General features: G+C 45.0%; 1 protein-coding gene and 1 long non-coding RNA gene across 3 annotated transcripts in view; both read right to left on the bottom strand.

Annotated features, from left to right (window-relative positions):
• The window catches only part of TTBK1 (tau tubulin kinase 1), a 103896-nt gene extending 83532 nt beyond the window's left edge, over positions 1 to 20364 (bottom strand). Inside the window, exons 1-2 of one of the 2 annotated variants that reach the window (XM_030268888.4) lie at positions 20104 to 20364; positions 3875 to 4033 (exon numbers count right to left, since the gene is read on the bottom strand). In XM_030268888.4, coding sequence (XP_030124748.4) covers positions 3875 to 3982 — 108 coding nt within the window. In that variant the 5' untranslated portion in view covers positions 3983 to 4033; positions 20104 to 20364. Of the gene's footprint in view, positions 1 to 3874; positions 4034 to 19686; positions 19837 to 20103 lie in introns of those variants that run through there. The other variant, XM_030268889.4, reaches the window with a different exon arrangement.
• LOC121469779 (uncharacterized) lies at positions 18672 to 19674 on the bottom strand. Its single transcript, XR_005979972.2, has 2 exons — positions 19443 to 19674; positions 18672 to 19041 (listed from the first exon to the last, which is right to left on the bottom strand). It is a non-coding gene; the product is annotated as an uncharacterized lncRNA (long non-coding RNA).
• Positions 20365 to 21894: the final 1530 nt, after the last annotated feature.

Below are 21894 nucleotides of genomic sequence, written 5' to 3'. Positions count from 1 at the left end.
CAAAGGTCCAAATGGAAAGCCAGCAACCTTTAGTGAATTCAGCCAGGGTCAAAGCTGTCATCCACAGCTTCAAAGATTTGACAAGGTCAAACAGTGACCACTGTGACTGTCTTCTAGGAGCACTTGTACAGCCAAGCCTGCAACTCCTGCAGCCCAACTCAATGGGCTACTTGATCCAGAAAAGGCCAGTAGGCTTCATCTGACTTAACAGCTGAAGAAGAGTTGACCCTTGTTCACCACACTCTCCAGAGTCCAGTCCACTTGCTTAAGGGGACTGGATCTGATCTCAAGGGAAACAAACTCATGTAAAACAGGTATGAACTGAGAAGCCAGTCAAGAGCTCAGCCAGCCACATTCTAAATCATCTGAAGATCTGTCAAAGCCCACTTAAAGCAATTCAGAGTGAGACCAAAACAGGCCCTAAGTCTGACAAAGAACCTTCCTTGTCCCAGGTTCCCTCTTGGAATTATAAATTGCCTTTCTAAACAAGACAAGGTAAAGAATCCACTAAAGTTTTGTGGGGTTTCTGGCAAGGTTTCCAAAATAAACTGGAGAGCTTCAGATCAAGAAGCTCATAAACCTGAAAGAAAACAAAACATGGATTGCACCTAGGAAAAGAACATACAGATGTACAGGAGTCATCACTTGTGTTCAAAGCTCAGTGCAGGAGCTGCCAACTCTGTCTTGCTAATAAGTGTCAGTTGTGAATCCCCAGTAAAAGGCATTTATGTGAAATAAAGAGATACATCAAAATTCAGCTTTAACATCCATACCTAGTTCAAAGCAAGTACAAGCTACCTTTCATTTTGTTCCCTCCCCTGAGCAAAACTGTTCACATCATTCAGAGCACATACGGATCAAGACCCTCTGGGGACTCAGCAAAAGTGATGTGGTTCCAGTACTGTCTAAATTTCATCTAGTCAAAGCATCAAAAGTATCTGCAAGTAAAGAATGATTACTAAAAAGAATACTTCTAAATCTACAAGTTTTGATAAAAACCATAAGCACACCCTGTCCATATCTTTTTTCATAAATAAGAACAAAAATGTTACTGCTGTCAAACAGCCAAACTTTACTGACTTCAAGTGACAGGAAAATGAATGACCAACAGGCTAACTGCAGAGAACTAGCATCTTCATTTGTCAAAGCTTTGTCAGCCAGAAGAAAGGAGGAAAGAAGGAAAGGAATTCAAGGAATACATTACACCAATCTAAAATTAGAAATCAGCTCAATAATGGAAGTATGCCAGCACTAAGAGCTACAACGTTCAAGCAGATGCCCAGCCAGAGACAGTCAGAGACACTGGGAGGACAAATTACACAAAAGACCTTCTGGCAGTTGCACCCCAGCATCACATAAATATGCCACACACCTGCTTGAGCAGGATCCATCATCCACAGCAAAGACTGGACCGTACAGCTGGCACATTCTGGGCTAGATTCAGAAAGATCTGTGACAAAAGGAAAAAAGGCTACTCCTGATACTACAGCTGTATGCTCACTTTCAGGTATAGTCCCTGTTTCCTTGGTCCCTTGATCCTACACGGTCCATTTCCTTGGGCCACCAGAAATATTTTCAGAGTTTTTCCAGATTACTCTAAGCCCCCCACAGCTCATGGTTCTGACTGGTCCCACATCAGCTTAAAGCAAGGGAAAGGCACAGAAGGCCTGCCTAAAAGGAAAGGGTCTGCACTTCACACGTTTTTTTTTGGGGTGGGGAGAATGACTGTTCAATGAAGGTTCACAATGCACAAGTCAGCTAGCACATGGTCAAATTCCACGCTCTACTCAGAGCTGGGAGAAAGGATTTCTCATTGCTATTTACAGCCTTTAGCAAGTCATGTCATTTCTCAGGGCCTTCAAGTGTGGTAATGACCTCACTGCAGTATTTAAGGCTACTGTGAGACATTATAAAACATAAAAGGTTATTCCTCTAATTAAAGGTAGTTGTTGTTGACAATACAGCTGCACATTTCTATGTTTTCTAAGGCAGAGTTAGTGGGCAGAGCTTCTAGTGGGCCCCAGTCACATATTCATGCAACAATGAAGCACGGAATCCCACATTTAGTGCCTCTAATAACTTAAAAATTGGTTTGAAATGTTCCCTGTGAGCATCACTGAGCTTATTTTAGACTTTATTTGGAGTTTTTGGTGCTTGTAAGAGTTCTGCTGTTGCCAAGAATGAAGTTACTTTGTTTAGACTGTGTTACAAAAATACTCCCATCATTTACAGAAGTTTTAGCACTCCTCTCTATGAAGAAGAAACTCCATAAAGACAAATAGAGAATGGTACAAGCTAAAGTTAGCCAAGGTAAAGGAGAACAGAGAATCCCAGAATCACAGAACTGTTTGAGCTGGAAAGAGACCCCTGGAGATCACCCAGTCCAACCCCTGTGCCTCGACAGGGTCACCTAGAGCTGGTCACACAAGAACCCATGCAGGTGGGTTTGGAATGTCTCCAGAGATGAAGACTCCACGGTCTCCCTGGGCAGCCTGTTCCAATCCTCTGCTACCCTCAATGTAAATGAGTTCTTCCTCATGTTAAGGAGGAATGAGTATTAGCAATCACACACCTGAAACAAAGGCATCAAGAGAGTGCTGAAATTCAGCTTGGCAGAGAACATGCACCAATCTGACAAATTTCAGGTTCTGGGGAAATTTCTATTTGTGCAGGGAGAGACAGATAAAAGCTGCAACAATTATTTGCTGAGACACTGGTATGCACAGGGCATGTTTCAAGTCCCATATGTCAGTTAACCTGCCCATGGATCATCCCTCCAAAGCAAGTACATGTGCTCCAGTCCAGAGCTACAGGAGCACAGCAAAGCTTTCCTTCAGCTGTGACAGAAAGCTTTGGGAGGGGCAAAAGGGTTGTCTCCATTTTGGTGTCTAATCACAAAGAAAACTGAGCTTCTCCATCTGCTCTCAAGAAGCCAGGAGAATGAAGAACATTTTGAATTGCTTAAATATAAATAGGCTGTTCAGCAATTGGCCAGACAGAAAAGTGAAGGCTGAGGAGAAAGCTGGAACAAAAAAAAAAAAAAAAAAAAAAAAGAGAGGCAATGGGGAGCAACAAGAACAGGGCTGGGTCTAATGAAAGGGTAATATTTTGTCTGAAGTGAGCTATTGAAAAACAACCTATCCACAGCCTGGAACTGAAGTGAGTTCAGAGTCCCAAGCTTCTTTAGACCTCTGCAAAACTCACAGGGCCACTGTACCACAGCCAGTCAACACAAAGAACAATCAGCGCTATTACTGCAAATCACTTGTAGTTCAAACTAGTGAGGCTTCTGCTGGGAGTTCAATGATTCAGAGAGTGCTGGTAATCCCAGTTAAAAATGGAGACAATGGTACATAGGATTTAAATGTTTTTTTCAGCATTTTGAAAGCAAAGCCCCTCCAGCTTGCACAACGGATGAGATAAGAACTAAAACTCTTAACATGCGATGGTACAATTTTAAGAGGTATCCCAATAAATTTACACAGAAGTTGAATCATGGACTTTTTGAGTCTTGAAATTGCTGACATTTCAATCCAAAACATTTGCTTTTACATTTTATTGTAACACAATTTATTTATAGACATGTCTGTAGTATTCTTTGCCACAGTAATTTGAAATCTAAATTTCCTACTAAAACACTATTCAGTCTACTGCAACAGGTCAATCCTACATAAAAATCCTTGGCAGATTTAGCCTTCTGAAAATAACACTCTAAACCCCTTCTTCTTGCAGTATCTTGCTGACCTGTCAAACCCTGCCACTCCACTGTTGCTTGCCAGAGGCCAGGATTAAGCAGGGAAGTTGCTGTACTACTGCAGGAGGAGGAGGGGGAGGTTTGTTTGGGCCATTAAAGCCCAAAATCACCACTACTCACCACTTTCCAGCGATCTTTGACCACGTAGTTGGTCGGGAGAATGTCGACCTGCTCCCCTCCACCACTCATGTTTGGTTCGTCCTTGATGACTGCTGCTAGGCACTGCATTTGCCAGCCAGAGAGTATTTCAGTAGCTCCCAGTTTAAATGAGCCATTTATCTGGGGGAATAAAAGGGGGCAGGGGGAATGAATGACAAAATTATTACAGGTCGCAGTACAAGTACATGCTGCATTTCCACAGGTCTTGCTTATGACTAAATCAGAACCAGCCTCTTAGCAAAGAAGGCAAACTCACCCTGCAGACACCTAAGCTCTCTGCATGCATAACCTGACAGACACAACCCTGCTCCAAGTCAGCAGCACAAACTAAAGGGTGACAATCACCAGCTACACCATGCAGGAGTCCAGGGCTCTTGCACTTGACAATGCAAAGAGAATCCAACACCAAAATGTTGCAAGGGTTCTTATTGTTACCAGGCAAAGAAGTCTTGCTTTAGCAGAGCAGCTGCTACCTCAACAGTTTTTATGGCTTGCACTGGATGACATCCAGCACAAATCAGAAAGGTTTGCCAGGTATTGCATTCAATAAGCCTAAAAAGTCTGAATAGGGTAGAAGGACTGTACAGGGCCAGGGTTACAGACACATCACTGTAATGAACAGCCAAACAGAGCAGATGGGCAGTGTTAGAAAAGGCTTCAGCCAGGCATAGTTAGTCCTCCTCATACCCTACACACAGTGCTAAAGATGATCCAATTAAAATACAGAGAGATAACTTGTGCCTGTGGTGTTCATCCTGCCCCCTTTTCCTGCTTTTATATGCAATTCCAGATAGCCTATGTTGATATTAATTTTAAGGGGTTTTTGTTATAAGTCCTCAGCAAAAATGACTTTCAGAAACACATTAACTCAGCTTTCCTAGAAGAAAATGAATGAAACAGGCCTAATAAAAGATCTTGCCCAGATATTTTACTGGCTTTAGAAGTAGGCTGTATCTTCTATTAAGCACGGATCTTGGCAATGCTATTGTCATTCCCCAAAAATATTAATATTTTCCTTTCTAAAAATGAGTGTAACTGCAGTACTCTGGTTGCAAACTTAGATAGACAACATAAATACCAATTTTTTAATGAATACTAGAGCTGGTCACTCAACCATCACATTTCTTCAGGTCCAAAAAAAAAGGGGAAAAAGTTACCAGTTAATTATGAGCTCAAGTAGAGAAAATAACTCATTCCCTAGCAATAAAAGGACTGAGAGGGAAGGCTATGAAGGGGTCAGCATGTAGAGTGCACAAGGAAGCAGCAGACAGAAGTATGTCAAAAGTGCAAGACAAAGGATGATCAAACAGAACATGAACAAAAGATCTCAAAGAGGTCTTATAAAAATCTTCACAAAAGAAGATTTCATTCCAGATATAGAAGATAACTAAATGAAAAAAAGAGCAGCAGACTAACTCAGCAAGAGGGCTGCTGAGAAATGTTCAATCCAACATCTGCTAAAGGACAATAAAAATAATAGAAAAGAAATAAGAAAAACCTAGGTATTAAAGAGATTCAGAAGAAAGGTACTGTAAAATGTTCCAAATTCTCACTGAAGGAGTCCTGCATCTCTATGGGGTAGCTGTGCTTTCAATCATCCGGTACAGAAGTAAGGAACTGGAAAGAGAAAATACCTGCTGTGTTTGGCAGCACAACATTTGTGCTTCTTCTTCTTCTAATGAGCAAGTGGAATGCCATTCCCAAGTTCCTTTATGCTCACCAGAACACCTGAACCAGCCATCCCTAAACTACCAGCGAGCACTGAGCACACAACCTCCCTGCACATCACCTCAGGAGGCATAGGAGAGAGAACCCCTGCAAAAATCTCACTGATTGTTGGCTTTTCTTCTGGTATTTAAAGAAAAGTTAGTTAATTATAGACTGCTCCAAACTGATTATAGTTAATTATTATAGACTGCCCCAAACTTTTAACATTACAAACATTAATAAGACACAGAAATAAGTATCCCCTCCCTACTCTTGAAGGTCTCTTCACATCACTTTAGTGATGCACATGCATAATAAGATTTCAGTCTGGTAACTGTGGTGGAAGGTAATCCCATGGAATAATTTTAGAGGAGAGCCTGAGCATGGAAGTCCATGTGCACTCAAAGCCAGGCGAGGTACAATCGCTTTCCCTGGTGCGCTAATCCACTTTCCTTTATCAAAATTTTAATACATGTGTACAAAGATATCATGTCTGTTATTTAAAGGAACCTGGCTTTGAAATAGAATAAAATCCTCCTGGGCAATACCATGAATAGCAGCCATTTGGCAATATGGAATTACAGAACTAAGTTTACAGATATGCTCTGGTATCACCAGAGGAAGGTAGCCAAAGCAAATGCCAATTTAATTATAGTCTGAAACAAATTCCAAGCCGTTTTAGATCACAGTAGGAGCACAAATCTAAACTTTATACTTGAGGTAGTACAAACACTGCAGAAGGCATTTGTACCAAGCATTTGGGCCAAGCATTACCTACATCCATAGCAAGACGTAGCACATCAAGCTAAAAACCCAGGAGGACCACAAGAGGCAAAAGAAGCAATGAAGGCACCTTTGTGCAGAAACCATCAGCACAGGAGGGAAGAGGCAAGAGATGGTCAGTGGGAGAGTAGTAAGGCAGTACCTCTCCTTCCCAGTACACAGCAGAGAGCATCATTTCTGCACGTTAAATGTTACCCAAGCATCTTTAACCCAGACACTGCACCACTCTCCTTACCTTTGAAATGTATCACTATTGATTATAGAGACATAATTTAAAGTACAGTGACTGTGAAAACAAGAACTTTTGTCTTTTCCTGTAGGAAATGTCAAGAGATTCTTGTATTCCTGTCCCATGAAGTCATGCAAGGGACTTGAGCACACCTAAGATATCTAAAACTACCTTCCTAGAAATAGCAAGTGAAGCACAAAGGAAAGCAGCTGAGAAATAAACAGTTACAACAGGAGGACCAAATTCCATCTCTTGGCCAACCTCAGCATAAAGTGTGAAATCAGCTCTTCCATACTGGTATCTCCTTCAGCCATCTATATAAACTTTACAAACATATAAACTTTATAGCTTTATAAATTTAGTCTTGGCATTTATAATAAAGTAAATGCAAAAAACCCCATGTTCACCAGTTTAGTGAAAGAGGCAAGAGCAGTCTGAGGAGACATTTTATATGCCTTTCCAGCTTTTATTCTCTATCCTAGATACCCATTCGTAGCCAACTCAGGTCAGGATCCTGGCCTAGATGGACCTGTGGTATAACTCAGTATGGCCCAAATTGTGTTTTGGTGAGGTACTTTCAGCAGAAGGAGTCTATATATAATATATATGTCTTCTTTAGCTCTTCAAGGTGGCCAGAGAACAAAAAATAAAGAATCAACGGGAAAAAGTCTCATATACACAGCCCAGCCACCTATCTTACAAGGTTCTCTTTCATGCAAGCAAAATTTTAAACAGCTTTATTGGAATAAAAATATTTCCTAATTTTTCAGGATTATAGAATTCTTAAACTTATAAGTATCAAACACATCCTGTAGGAGTTCCTAATGAATATATGAAATCTTTTCTATATTGGCTTGCTTCAGTCCCAGTACAGCACAGTTGGAATGCTCAAAATACAACCCACTCACATCAAGCTCAAAACTCATCAGACACAAGGTGGTTATTAAACAGCAGAACAAAGCTATGGAATTCTGTCTCTCACCACCTTACTAAGGGTCTTAATCTTACTGTGGAGGAATTGCAATATCCCACTTCATTGCAGGACACATCCTTACCTCTGGAAGTCTAAAAATTGGAACAATTTAGACTGCTGTAACCCATGACCCTCTTTACTTGAACCCATCATGAACCAGCTCAGGAGCATGATCCACCCTAAGAGTGGATCCCAGAGGTGTTAAGGAATGTTGATGTAAACTACAACTTTTTTTTTTTTTTTTTTTTTTTTTTTTTTTTTGTGAGACAAAGTTGGATAACTGCAAAACCAAAAGAAGTAGCCCAGTAAACTGCAGTCTAGAAATCAGGTCAATCTCCCTGTCCAATACCTGCATGGGAGAAACAACAAAAAAATAGTTGTAAAGAGAATTAAAGCATAATTTAGCTGTTTCCAACATGAACATGCATGAAACAGTAACAAGTAGGACTGAAAACGCTTAGAAGTAAGAAAACAAAAACCGGTGGAGTTTCCAAGTGAAACTGCTCAGCAGCACTAGGGCTCAGTTAATGGCAGCAGTAGCTACATGGACTCAGTTTTCCTCACTGTTTTTCCAACATCATCTCCTTCCAACCCACAATACCAACCATAAAATGAAATCACTCACATTGAAACAAATAAAAACCCCTTACATCTTTGTACCATGCACTAGCATTCTGTTATCAGGGTAGGCATGTGTGTAACAGTACAGGAAAATAAGTTGATTAAAAATACAGTGCACTGGACTAACAGCCCCTCAGCCCTGGAATACACCACACTCCCTGCTGAACTTGAAACAGCAATGAAAAACAAGCCTACACTGTTAGGGTAGGTCTGACAGCAGGAGCTCATAAACTTCTGAATTATTCCTTGAAGACACCTCCCTTCACTGCCTGCCCCTGCTGCAGCAAACCCCGCTTGGAGAACAGGCTCAATTCCTATCAGATGCAGCCTAAAGCCTCCTCTGTGACATATTCTTCTCACAGGCAGGAATGGCACCAGCCTTAGAAATTCTGGACTTGCTGTTCACAGCTTTTCACTTCTGTAGAAATCAAAACATCTAAAGGCGAGGCTGCAAGATGCTGGGACAATTTCTCATCTTTGAATGGTTTATGACCATTAAGGAGTAACTGGGAAAAACAAACAAAAAAAAGCTGCAATCAAGACAGACTGTAATCAATCAAGGTCCAGATTCTCTGCTAACACAAGGCTGCACTGAGCAGAACATACATATTAAACATGGTAACAGATGCACCTTGACAGCATTATTACGGCTACCCAGTTGCACAGCCAACTGAATTATCACTGCCTGCACAGTGAAAGCAACAGCATAGGACTAGAGGAAATCAAACAAAACCTCTAAACAAACAACACCACACTGCCAGAGACTGCATTCACACACATTACAGAGCAGTCAGACACACCAGTAATTTCTGTGCCAAACCCACCTATCTGCAGGGAGAATCAGCACAGGTAATTATGACAACAAATCATTAGGAACGCACACCAGATAAGCACGCCTACACTGCCAGGGGTTTATGTGATCCTAATCCTCCCCAAATACATCTCAGCAGTAAAAGCAAAACAATGGGGAGCAGGACAATTTGAAAGGAAGGTCTATTATTATCTTCTACCAATCTCCTTGACAGAGTTGCTCCAAATTTGAAACAAGCAGAATATTAAATCCAACTCCAGGAAATCCCTCTGATACCATAACCAGCTCAACCTCCACTAATGTTACAGGCAAGCATTATGGTTTGCTTACAATGAGCATTTAACTGCAGCTTAAGTATCTGTACCTGCAAAATCAATATAAATCACTACTGAAAAGCTTGATTAGTCTGCTGGCAGCCAAAACAAGTATATCTGAACAAAAGCAAGAACTAAACATAGGTTGTACTTGTGATATCAGACTCAACCTACACCTGACACACAAGGGTCGGGATCAGGTCCTGGACCAGAGTGTGACCAGATCCAAAGGTAATGCAGAATGTCCCATCAGGCATGTCCTCTCCCTTCTCTCTGCTTTTGTGCACAAGCTGTTATTCATCTTCCATCAAATATGGCCATTCCAAGTCAGTTTTCTGAGTGGTCAACAGGACCTTCCTTGAGTCTTCATTCTTGAAGAACAGGATTTTATCTTGAAAAAAATACTCAGATGTACAGCAAACTGATAACACCTGTTGCTCAATGGTCTTGTTATAACCTATTATATCAGATTATTAAAGGGACCACAGCCTAAGATCAAACTTTTTAAACCTACATTCCAGAGAAAGCTGTGTTCATCTTACCCATTCAAAAATTTTTATGATAGATGCAGTCACCATAACCATCAAGTATTAAATGAACTTGTCAAAAGGTTCTTTAGAGTAATTTCCTGATGAGAGATGTCATAATTTGTTTCAAATTCTGGAAGACAGGGTATTTTGCTAGGAAAATTCATGTATTTATAGATGTACCATGTAGACTTCATATTACCAAGCACTTTCATAATAAAAATTAGCATAAGTGGGGCAACTGCCACTTGCTGCACTGATGTCATATCAGCCTGAATGGGACTAAATGGGACAACATTTTTTCAGTCTTCAAGCCCAATGCTAATCACAACAGATATTATATTTGTTATTACACAGAAAAGGTTTCCTGGAACTGACAAAAACATGACAAATCACACCAACTGTTAGTCACTTAAATAATCCCTCTACAACCCTTCCACAGCCATCTTCCCATTTTTGTAAGGAACTCTTCCCCCTAGCTGGAGCATGCTCAGGGAAGCAAGTTCATCCTTCCTCTGCTGCTTGCAAATCTACAGTTTCATTCTCTGATCTCCTGTCTCATCCCCTTTTAGTCTGCAGACAGCTGGCTCGGGAAACATTCCTGTTTGACCATTCAGGATCTCTGGACTCAGGACTTTGGGAGTCACACTGGCACCACTGGACTTTTGTGCCTTTACAGGCTGTGCTCCTGTCATGCTCTTGGTGCCCCTTGCACATGCCTCTTGGCAAATGGGGATATTTGGTCTGGGGTCTTCTCCTGTTTTATTTGGGTTCCACAGATTCTCTGGATGAACGAGACAGCCAGCCCTATATTTCCCCATGTCCTTTGTTTGGCAAAGGGGTGGCACCAATTCATGGCCCCTTGCCTGGGCCTCCAGACATTCCCTGCCATCCAGGATACAACCTGCAGCTCCCACTGCAGCTGCACAAGCTGCCCAGCTACCTGCACAAGGTGTGTTCCTCAACAGTTCTTGCTTTATCTTAATTAATCTCACCTGCTAATGTAATGAAAGGAAAAAGAAAATAATTTTGAGGTGTTGAATTTTGTCCTTCTACAACATTGCCACTTATGTAACAAACTTAACAGAAATTGAAACTAACAAGATTATCACAGGGTAAAGACCAAGGTTATAGATTCCTGTGCACAAATACTTAAGTGATTTCCAATACAATATCATGAAGCATTCTCAGGAGCCAATAATTTATCAACTGGTTGATCATCACTACATGTTTGATGTGAGAATGGCATATTCAATTTTCCTTGCCTAAATCTTTAACAGCAAACTAGGAACACAAAACAGTACATGGACCTCCTGCACAGGTTCTAATCTGGATTTCCTATAGAATGCCTTAATTAACACTTCACTTCCAGGCTGTATATAAAGTACCTGCATTTCAAAAGGAGTGGATGGATACCACTGAGCACATTTTGCTCTTTGAACTCTGTGGGTATAGAAAACATACTGGATCAAGTGTTCACATGCATCCAGTAAGCTGGACACCACTGGGATTTAAGTTCCTGTTAGCCAAACACCTTCTAAAGAGAGTTTGTGATTCTCTGGAGCCATCCATACCTTTTCTGCTTTGTTAGCTATTGCCTCTGTTCCCCCTGGAGCTTTTTCATGAAACCATCCAGCTGGTGTGATTAAATATTTCTTTGGCAGAATCAGTTTTACCTCAATTTTCCCTACTCCATCAACATTTTGGGTTGCTTCCCACTTTTCCCACTGTCTCTCTTCTTCTGTTGAGCAGTCCTTCTTATACATAGTCCTGGAGTCTATGAAATTTGGCCTTTGCCTCTGGTCACTGCCACAACACCACCTTGTCCCAGAGGCTGCCTGGCCACAGCCTTTACAGCTGCACTGGGCTGGGTAATTCCTACAGATTCCCGTAGTGCCTTTCGTGTGGGCTGGGAATGCATCACAGCAATTTCTGCAGGTAACTGTACTGATTCTACCAAACTGTATATTTCCTCTCCACTACACACTCTTCCCTGCTGATATGAAAAGCCCCCGTTCTTTCCATAAGACTCTTGCTGCATGACCCAACCCAAAAGCACACCGAGAGTCCACACAGATGTCAACTCATTTTCCTTTGAAAATAGTTGGTGCAGCAATGATGTAACAGCTCAAGCTGGTGCCTCTGAGGAAGAGCCTCCAACAAAGGAATCCCTGGGATACTGCACCCTCACAGTCTGTGCACTGCTTCCAGCAGTGGTATTTAGTCTATGCAAGAACATCCTAGTAAAAGATACAAAAATTCTTGTATGTGCAAGCGTGGTCTGTTTCACTCCTTTCTGCACTGCTGTGTGAGCCAGTTTTCGAGGAACAAGGGTGTTACCAAGATTATGGAGAGCTCTACAAGCTGGTCAGAACTGTCTCTATAAAAGCCATTTCCACATGTGCTGAGAATGCCATCTAGTTCACAACTGTCAGTACCTGCCTGCACTCTCCCAGAACATGCCAACAGTTGCTTCCCACCCAGGAATCTTCCTATCTGTGGGGTTAAGCAGTTCTATGACTGAGGCATGTGCCTTCTTCTGCTATCAGATTTTACACCAGCTTGTTGTGTCAGGGAAAAAGCCCTAAAAACCGACAAAACTCCCAATACAAACAATAAAGACTCCAACAAAACTTTAAAATATGTTCTAGACCAACTCATCAACATAAACCACATTTATACTTTGATCCTTAATTTTCCAGTGCTATGCCAAGTAACTGGATTCAGAGAATTTGCTATTACAGAACTAATATGGTCAGAACTTGTTTCTATTAAAAAGCATAATGAACTTTATGCCATACTTTAATGTAAAAATGATTTTCTATTCATAGCTGTAGTAAAGTACTGGAAAAGTAAATTTCGTATGTGACTTGGTCAATGCTCATAGCAATTCTTCAAACCTATCTCGACCTGAAATGAGTAATTGTGCATTCTATGCTCAGCTCTGCCAGAGTAAGCTGGCTCCTGGTGAATGCTTCTAATAATAAATACTCCACAGACAGAACAATTACTGGTTCAAGTCCAACCTGGGATATTTGGAAGGGGAAAAGATGCATATAATCTCATCCCAATCAGAAACACGGGCAGCAAGGTTAAAGAAAATGTGTTTTGCAAAAGAAGCAACAAGCACACCAGAAATACCAGATCCTGAGCTGCCACTAGACTTGAAAAGAGGCTGCAGGACCTATGCAACCAGATAACTCTGAGCCCTGGAAACCAAATGGCTCCTGTCATTTCCCTCAGATAACTGTCACAAGAGTGACAAACTACTTGGCTACCTGCCCTTTGCATTTCCACCTTTTACATTTTCTTTGTTGTCCTGCTGGCTCAATGGACAAAGCCCCATAAGCCTTATCTCTGCTTGAGAAGCAACCACTCCTTATTTCTTCATAGAAATGGGGAACAGCAACAAGAAAAAAGGGCATCTTCAACAAAATGCTTCTTAATACAGTCAAACTCAGACATCTATGAATAAGCCATAGAGGTCATGCACACAGAGCAGAGCATTGCTACAGAGAGAAGCACAAGAAAAAAAAAAGGTAGGCAATTCTGTACTTGCCTACTGGTGAGAGACAGTAGAGACTGGTAGAGTCCAGTAATCCATGCCACATGGCTACTAAAAATCCTGAATCAGAAAAAAAGGCTGAAAGATGCCTTCCACCTGAAAACCAAACTCTCTAAAATGCATGGAACTTAGCCCAAAGAAACCCCCAAAAGCAAGGGAATGTAATGGAGAAATACCTCCCTATTATGAAAACTTAAGAAACTGAAGAGTTCTGGCATTCTAGCTCACTTTCTGCTACAAGCTGAAACCTGACAACTGCAAATTAGTTTGTCATGGGTGCTTTCCTTAAGGTCAGGATCTGGAACAAGAAAGACGGTGGATTCTCTTTTCAGACCAAGGTTGGGCACTCTAAGAAGGCACACTTTAGCTACTGCCAATTTTACTAAAAGCAAAACCACAAAAAAAAACACCCCAAACCCATAAAACCCAACACCCACCCAAAAATCACATTTTGGGTGCTTAGATGCTAATGAATGAGAGGTGAGAATTAATGGGAGCATTGTTACACCATATTACCTACATTACTCCATAAATTCTACAGACCCCAATGCTGGATCCACAGCTTCAGGTTCCTAATTAACCAATTGAAAAATCTGCCTGAAATGAAGAGAAACAGTTCCCCTCTCTCCTTCCAGATCTGAACTCATGTGTGTAGGATTCCACCATGGGCCAGTGGGCCACCATGGACTCAGTGACCTTTACTAGCAGAAAAAATGATTCCTCTTCCTAATAAATAAATAGCATTTCCTTGGCTTAGAGCTTCCTGAATTGGTTCACTGTAGGGTCAGTCAAATGCAAGTGGCAGCACAACAGAGGAGCAGACCTCAGATCCACTTCAGCTTCAGTCAAGCTGTGCTCTGTGTTTGTCTCCACAGCAGGAAGCTCTTGGCCTTCTGTGAGATGACAGGATTCAGTCCTTTCTGCCTAAAAACACTGGAGTAACTCTGCCTGAGGCAATATTTTTTTTTTTTCCCCAAGGATAACAAAATGTAAAGAAATCAGTTAGTTTCAATAAATTACTTGCACAACTCCTAAACTAGTAAATTTTAGAAGTCTAATGCAGCTATATTCTGTTTAAATAATTCAAGACATAATTAGACCACAAAGTCTAAGTTTCCCAATACAGTGTCACCACAAAGGTGACTTCTATTCTCTGGCTGAGGTGCTACAGGAAGCAAACAAGTAATGTTCATGAAATGAGGGAAACAAGCCAGACAATTTATTAGAGTGTCCAATCAAGAGAAGCACTGTGCTGATGCCTCCGTGAAGGTGAAAGTGCTGCACAGCTACACCATACCCTTGTTCCAGTGAGCAGAACAGGTACCAAGAATTTAAGCTGCATGTCAAGAAGCTATAGATCAGTCTGGGGTAGGAGTGGCACAGCAGGTGCTGGGAGACAGATTTTCATGAAGAGCTACAAGTTCAGGGTAAAAATGGCATGAATTTTAGAAGAAACATCACACACACACAGAGAAAGAAGAGTTTCAGGATTATAAGGTATTTAAACAGAACCCAAAAAAACAAAGAGATGCAACAGGTTTCAGAGGTATGGTAGGGAACAAGGATGAATGGATTCAAGGATGAACATGGAGCTACCCAGGCACATTTTTCAGTGCTCCATGGAAAAGGTACACAGAAAAAGGCCAGGTAACTCCAGGGGAGAAGGAGTACTACATACTACAAAATAAACAGACAGATTAATCTCAGGAGATAAAGAAATTATTTTGTATCAAGGCTAAATGGAAAAAATGTAATAGTAAAGCCACCCCATCAGACCAGAATAAAGCAGCAACAGTGATTTGTCATGTGAGAACAGATGGCCTGTGCCTTTAGGAAACAGGAGGCAAGGGGGAACTTCACTTTCCTCATGCAGATCAGGATATATTACCAAGATGAAATTTTAAATATAACTTACAAATAATTCCACTTTGTTGAACAGCAATGTATCACCTTTATAAAAAAGAAAAAAAAAAAAGAAAACAAAAGAAAAAAAATTCTTTGGCCAGTGCAACTTCTACTTCATTTTAATTCTGACTTACTTCTAAAACCAGAAGGTTTTTAGAATAGAAATGTATGCAAAAGACAAAAACAGTACAAATTATTCCAAGTGATGTTTTTTCCTGATGATGTAGAAGAAATTTAGTGAATTCTTATGGATAAAATCTACATATTTTCTACCCATATGGGATGAGAGGCCACCCAGCCCAGTCTGCTAAATGATGGACAGAAAAGAAATAGAAAGACTGAAGGAAAGATCAGAAAGAAGATATGAAGGATTTTTGGCTGCTGTTTATTTTGAAGAGCTCTGCAGAGGATCGGGAAAATCAGTCTTCCACAACAGACATGTTTAGAAGACTGAAGATTAAAAATTAAACTAAGTGGCAGGCACAAGGGAGAAGTCCAGATTTATAGATCTATTAGGATAGGCAAGGTGCTTTTAGGAAGACTCACAAGCACATGTGTGGTATCAGGCCAAAGGCCTTGGAAATTAGGATGTTCCAGGATAAAACTAAAGTTTCTCTAAAACTAGTAGCTGGCTAAAACAGAGGAAAACACATGGGAATTCAGAGCTAGGTTTCACAACAGAGTGCTCTTAGTACAGAGGTCACACCTTGTGTACATGAAAAATTATTCAGGCCAATAAATAAAAAGGGTGAAAAGCTGCATCCTGCACCACCAAGGTGATAAGGGGTGTAACCAGGGCAAGCACAGTGTGCCCATCTTCTTAGCCTTTCCTTGAGCATCATCTCTTGTTCACTGGTAGAGAAAGAACTGGAGCAATGCAGGAGTTTGGCCTGAGCAGCTGAATATATGATCCTGTAATCAAAACCTTTTCACCAGACATCAATGCTCCCTTTGTCTTTTCCTGTCTGACTGGGAGGCCACCAAAGCTTTGTACCCAGGCAGCTCCTGGGCTGACAGTGGGCCTGACAACATCTCCTGCTGCACAGACAGAGAGGAATCCACTTCCATCTGCCACAGCTGACACTAGATCTCTTTCTGAAGGTTGGGATGCCTCATTTCTTCTAAGAGGAAATCTGTGCCCACAGGCATTCCCTGCTCTCCCTTGCACCTATCTGTTTGGAGCCAGCCCAGGATCCAGTTTGTTCCTTTCATATTGTTCATCAGATTAGAGATGACACAGCTTGACACCAAAAGGAAAGGGTTTCCAAACACATCTTGTTTGATTAGCTCTACAGTCCATCACACTGTCAACATCTTCCTTCTCAACTACAAAAATTGATCCTTTCCCATGTGTGAAGCTCTTCAGTAGTGGAGAAGGCTCAACAGAAAACAGTGTGGGACTGGGTAAGACCAAAAGGGACCAAGGGATTGTGAATCCCATGAAAAAACCTACTGTGGCAATTTTATATTTTCCCCATTGAGTCTAATATATTGATGTATCCACCAGTCTCTAAAAAAAACAGGAAAGTTCATGTGAAAAATCACTTGATACATTAATGTCCAAGACACATTGCCATTGCTAGATTATTTTCCATATTTTTGGGGATAACTGCTGTGGCTCTCCACAGTGTGATCCACAGGCACTGGGCACTTTTGTGGAGAAGACCATGGATTGGCCTGACCAACAAGGATTGCCACTGTCCCGTTCATAGCTGGGCAAACACTCACATGCAAGGGAGTGTCAATTTTCAGATTCACCATGTAAAAGCCACACCATCTCCCTCACCTCTCATTCCTAAAGTTTGAACAAATACCCAACAGATTCTCCCACTCTTCCTCTGGACTAGGGAGGGAGGTGCTAAAGGCTTATAGCTGGCCTTCATTATTCCTCCCTCTCAAAGAAATCTTAACATTTATTCCAATGGGATTGTGTCCCACAATGACATTTAAGGGCATTTCATGATGTTTCAGAGGAATACCCACTTTTTTGTTATCTTTGATGGAAGAAAGGGAGGGAAGCACTGGGTTTATCTACTCTGTATCTTGCTCAGTAAATCAGCAGAGCTAAAAGAGTTTCTTAGCAATTGCTTCCACAATCACTCCAACAAATATTCAGCCGTGCCTTGCAATACTCAAAGTAGTGGGTACCAACGAAGCCCACACGTCCTTAAAAATGAAGGAAGTTTACAAAGTCCTTGAAGATTTTATAAACACCTATTCCTCCATAAAGGCCTATTTTCTGTCCTCTGCTCTGTTTTCAAAGTGAATCAATGTTACTGGAAGGTCACTATGGAGCTTTGGCAAACAAATCTAACCTAAGAGCTTCCCAGGATGAGGAACTGCTCCTAAACCTGGAGCCTGCACATTGATACACACACAGATAAGACTAAGGCAAAAAACTGAAAGGACACAATTGAAGAGATGCGCCCACAGCAAGACCCACGTGAGAGGAGTGTGCTACCTGACAAACCATAAAGTGATGAGTCAGTCTTTCCAAGAGAGAGCAAGAAACAGCATGAAGGGATTCCCACACTGAAGATAGATTAGAAAGATGGATTTGGCTCTTCCTGGATCTGTCTGATCATTCCTGCTTTGAAAAAAAAAGTGTCAACTGCTTCCACTAGAGGAGAGCTGCAGGCTGCCTCTTGCCTTCATCAACAAACTCTGGGGATGGAGGGGGAAGGAAATCCAAACATGGGCCATGAGCACCACGCTGGGGGGTGATGGAATAGATTTCCTAGCACTAGAGACACTCCTTTCTGGAGGACCAATAGCATTGATAAGGATCTGACTTTTTCCTTGAGGACTATTTAAAAAAAAAAAAAAAAAGGTTAGGCAGGTGTCCCCAAGGCATGATAAAGGTGTCCTACAAGAGATTCCAATATTTTATTTTGCCAGAGAAGGGGAACACAGCCTACTCCTGAAGGAGTGAGATTATCACAAAGCACAAAAGCACACAGCAGTAACAGCAGTGAATACCACATATACCATTCATGAGCACCGCATCTCAAAAGTTTCTGATTCCACCTATATCTCCATGAGGATGCTCCTTATGAGCTGGATGACCACTGGCACACAAAGGAAGAAAGCCAGAACGTTAACACATCATTCCTATTCTGCCCCTCTTTATCCTCTCAAAAGAAGGCAGCACACTGGAATGTGGTGACACAGACACTCATGAGACAGGACTGATGCTCTTCAGGCAGAGCACCTGTACAGGCACAGCACCACAGCACCTAAGAGCTGAGGGAGCATTAGCACACTCTGTGGCACACCGCAACAGGAGGCTAAATTCCACTCGTAAGAAGTCTCCAGGCTGAAAATTTTAGTTGTGACTCATTGAGAAGTTTATTGCTAAAATCAGTGACACTACAAGAAATCCATGTGAAATGGTAGAATTATGCAACCTTTCTTTCTATCAATCAAGCCACCTTGCAAACCCAAGAAAATTCAAAACCGGCCTGGTTTGAACTGCTTAGAAACATGATACCAACAGGTATTGAAGTCCCCCCCCTCAAAACACACAGTGGGTCTTGAACTTGTCATGCAAGTAGCTGTCAGAGTGACAGTACGACTTCAGCGCTCCGTGCAGCGTTCTGGCTCCCTGTTAAATCCTAGATGCACGTCAAGGTCATGGTGTTCATCTCGAGAGTCCTCAGTGGGTCAGACCCAGGTTACCGGATACCTCCTCTCCTGGAACGCAGGCAAAGCACAACGACTACGGACACATCCAGCAATGTCAGCTCGGGCGCCACCAGCAATACGGACACCACAGCAGGAGCCCCAAAGCTTCAGGAGACACAGCACGCACACAGGAGCACCATTTCCACCCCGCCAAAAAGGAGAAACTCTCAGCCTCCTGCCTGAAACCCGAACACCGCGGAGTTATCCCACGGTACCGCGGCAGAAGCGCTCCCTCCCCAGAGAGCCCCACGGAGCGGGCTGGCTTTCCCGTGCGGCCGGACGGCACCCGCTGGCCCCGGGCAGGATGCCGTGCCCAGCCCCGGCCGGCACATGTCCTCCTGAAGCGGCCGACACCCGCCGTGGGTTTCCCTAGAGCCCGGCCCGGCACAAGGCCGGGGACGCCTTCGCACCTGGGTCCCCGCCCGACACCGGGACCGGCGGCAGCGTCCCCCGGTACCACCCGGCGGGGCCGCTCCCTCCGGCGGAGCCTCTCAGGGCTTGGGCCCCCCCGCCCCTGCCGTGCATAGCACAGCAAGGCTACTGCCCGCCCCTCCCGTGCGGCATCGCCGCGACCCACGGGCCCGGCAGGAGCGGCGCCGAGGGGCGGCCCCGCCCGGCCCGGCCCTGCCCCGCCCTGCCCCGCCCTGCCCTCACCTCGGACCGTCCCGCCTCCCCCCGCCGAGGAGGTGGCCGCGTCCGCCCCTGCACTGCAGCTGCCGGCACGCCGCCCCCCCACTCCCCGCCGCCCCTCTCGGCAGTTGGTTCGCCCCACCCGGCCCACCTTCTCATTGGTGGCACCGGGCCGTCTCTCCGCCGCTGGCCCGCCCACCCCCGCGGGCACGCTGGGAACCCGAGTCCCGCGCGCGGGACTCTCTCCCTTCGGCCGGAGGCACCGGGTGGGGCGGCAAACTACAGCTCCCGCAGTGCCCCGCGCGCAGCCCCGGCACGGCCCGGCCCGGTGTGGTCCCCGGTCCCGCATCTCGCGGGCCGCCAGCGGGACGGTCGCTTCGTCCCTCCCTTCCCCACCCGTGCCCGCCGCGGCGCGGCCCGGTCCGGCCCGGCCCAGCTCACCTGGCCCCGCCGCCGCCGGCGCCTCCCGCTGCGGCCGGCGCAGGCAGCGCATGCCCCACGCCCTTCAGTGCGGCTCGTCGGGCGCGGTGCCGCCGGCCCGGCGCGCTGCGGCTGCGGCTGTGGGACGGGCCGACCCCGAGCGCATCCTCCCTCCCGGAGCCGCGGCGGGCGGCGGGATTCGCCCACAATGCACCGCGCGCCGCACCGACAGCATCAGCCTGACATCACCCACGGGCCGTCCCCGCCCCGCCGGGCCCGCCCCGGGCCCGCCTCCACCGTCAGCCGGCACCGGGCACCGAGTGGCGGCACATGCGGCTGGGCGCCGCAGCGCGCCGCCGCTCCGCGTGCCGGGAAGCGCACTGGCGTGGGACTGGGACCGGGACCGGGGACAGGAGCGGCACGGCGCTGCCCCGCCCCGGGACCGGGACCGGCATCGGCAGTGCCATCGCGATCGCGGGCCCTGCCAGGACGGGGACTGGTGCTCGTCTCTGCGCTGGTGGCATCAGCGCTGGCATCGCCAGCACGGCCCGGGGCACTGCACTGCCCTGGGACTGGGGCCAGCGCTGGCACAGTCTTCGCAGGGCCGGGTGACTGCACTGTTGGGAGCACGGCCAGAGCCAGCACATCTGCCTGAGGCTGGACTTTGCATTGCACAGGGACTGGCAGCGTCACCACTGTGGGCCTAGTGCTGCCTTGTGCTGGCAGTGGAGTGAGCCCAGCAGTGCTGACCTGCAGCTTTTTACTCCAGTCCTCTGGGGCCAGGGCCAACAAGGGACTGGTGCACTACACTGCGCTGCAAGTGGCAGCATCACCAGAGTCTGGCCAGGACACTACACTGGGACCAGGACCCGCACCATCAGCACTGGCTGGGACAATGCACCGCTAGGATCAGAACCATCCCCCATCCATTCAGGGTCAGGTCTTGCCCTGCCAGGGCTGGGAACAAACCCAGCAGCTCACAGCTGGGTGCAGCACCCAAAAAAGGCTCAGACAAATGAGGCTGTCCCTGCACGCAGCCTGTTCCTGAGCAGTGTGTCTGTTCCTGGGCATTGGGCACTTTCCCTGTCCCCCTACACCTGAGGGGCACAGCTGTGCCCCTGCTCCAGAGAGGTGCCATTCTCCCTGCTCCAGCTCACTGCGAATCACATTGTACTTGAAGCACAGATAAGCACGTGGCTCCTACAGATGTGCTGTGCAATGCTTATGGCTGTGCCTTCTTGTTCCCTTTTCACTGCAAATCATCCATATTCATGCCTCTGTCCCAAAGTGTGGATGAGCACTGTTCTGTGCCTTATGCACCTTCACAAAACACACTGCAAGGGACACTGCTGCCAGACTCTCCCTGCAACACACTGGTGCCTTCTTCCTGTCCCCATCAGAGTGTCTCTGTCAGATCCAACTTGGTATTGATCCACAGATGGAGGTTCTCATTTGTCTTGTGAGTGGGATGTCACACCAGCTTCCACAGGGCTGCTGTGCTCCCCCATCCCTTGTGGGACATACCTCCCTGCCAAGATTTTTCCCCCAACCAAAGCAGTCCCTTGGGGCCAGGGTGATAAAGAGGGGATTTGTTGTGACAAGACAGACATGCTTGTGCCAAGGCAGACCCAGGACAACCCTGACACCCCCAGCCACTCAGATCAGGGAGAAAAGGGCTACCAGGCCCCCACAATGTTCCTCCACTTGCTGGAGACCCCTGCATTGAGGACTTGCTCTGTGGAAACATTCCACAGAGACTCTGGGGAATCTCTCGGCCTGTAGGAGCTCATCCTGCAGTCCGAGGGGTTAAGA

The sequence above is a fragment of the Taeniopygia guttata genome, chromosome 3, assembly GCF_048771995.1.
Source record: "Taeniopygia guttata chromosome 3, bTaeGut7.mat, whole genome shotgun sequence".
NCBI classification, from domain to species: Eukaryota; Metazoa; Chordata; class Aves; order Passeriformes; family Estrildidae; genus Taeniopygia; species Taeniopygia guttata.
This window is presented reverse-complemented; position numbering and strand designations above follow the sequence as displayed.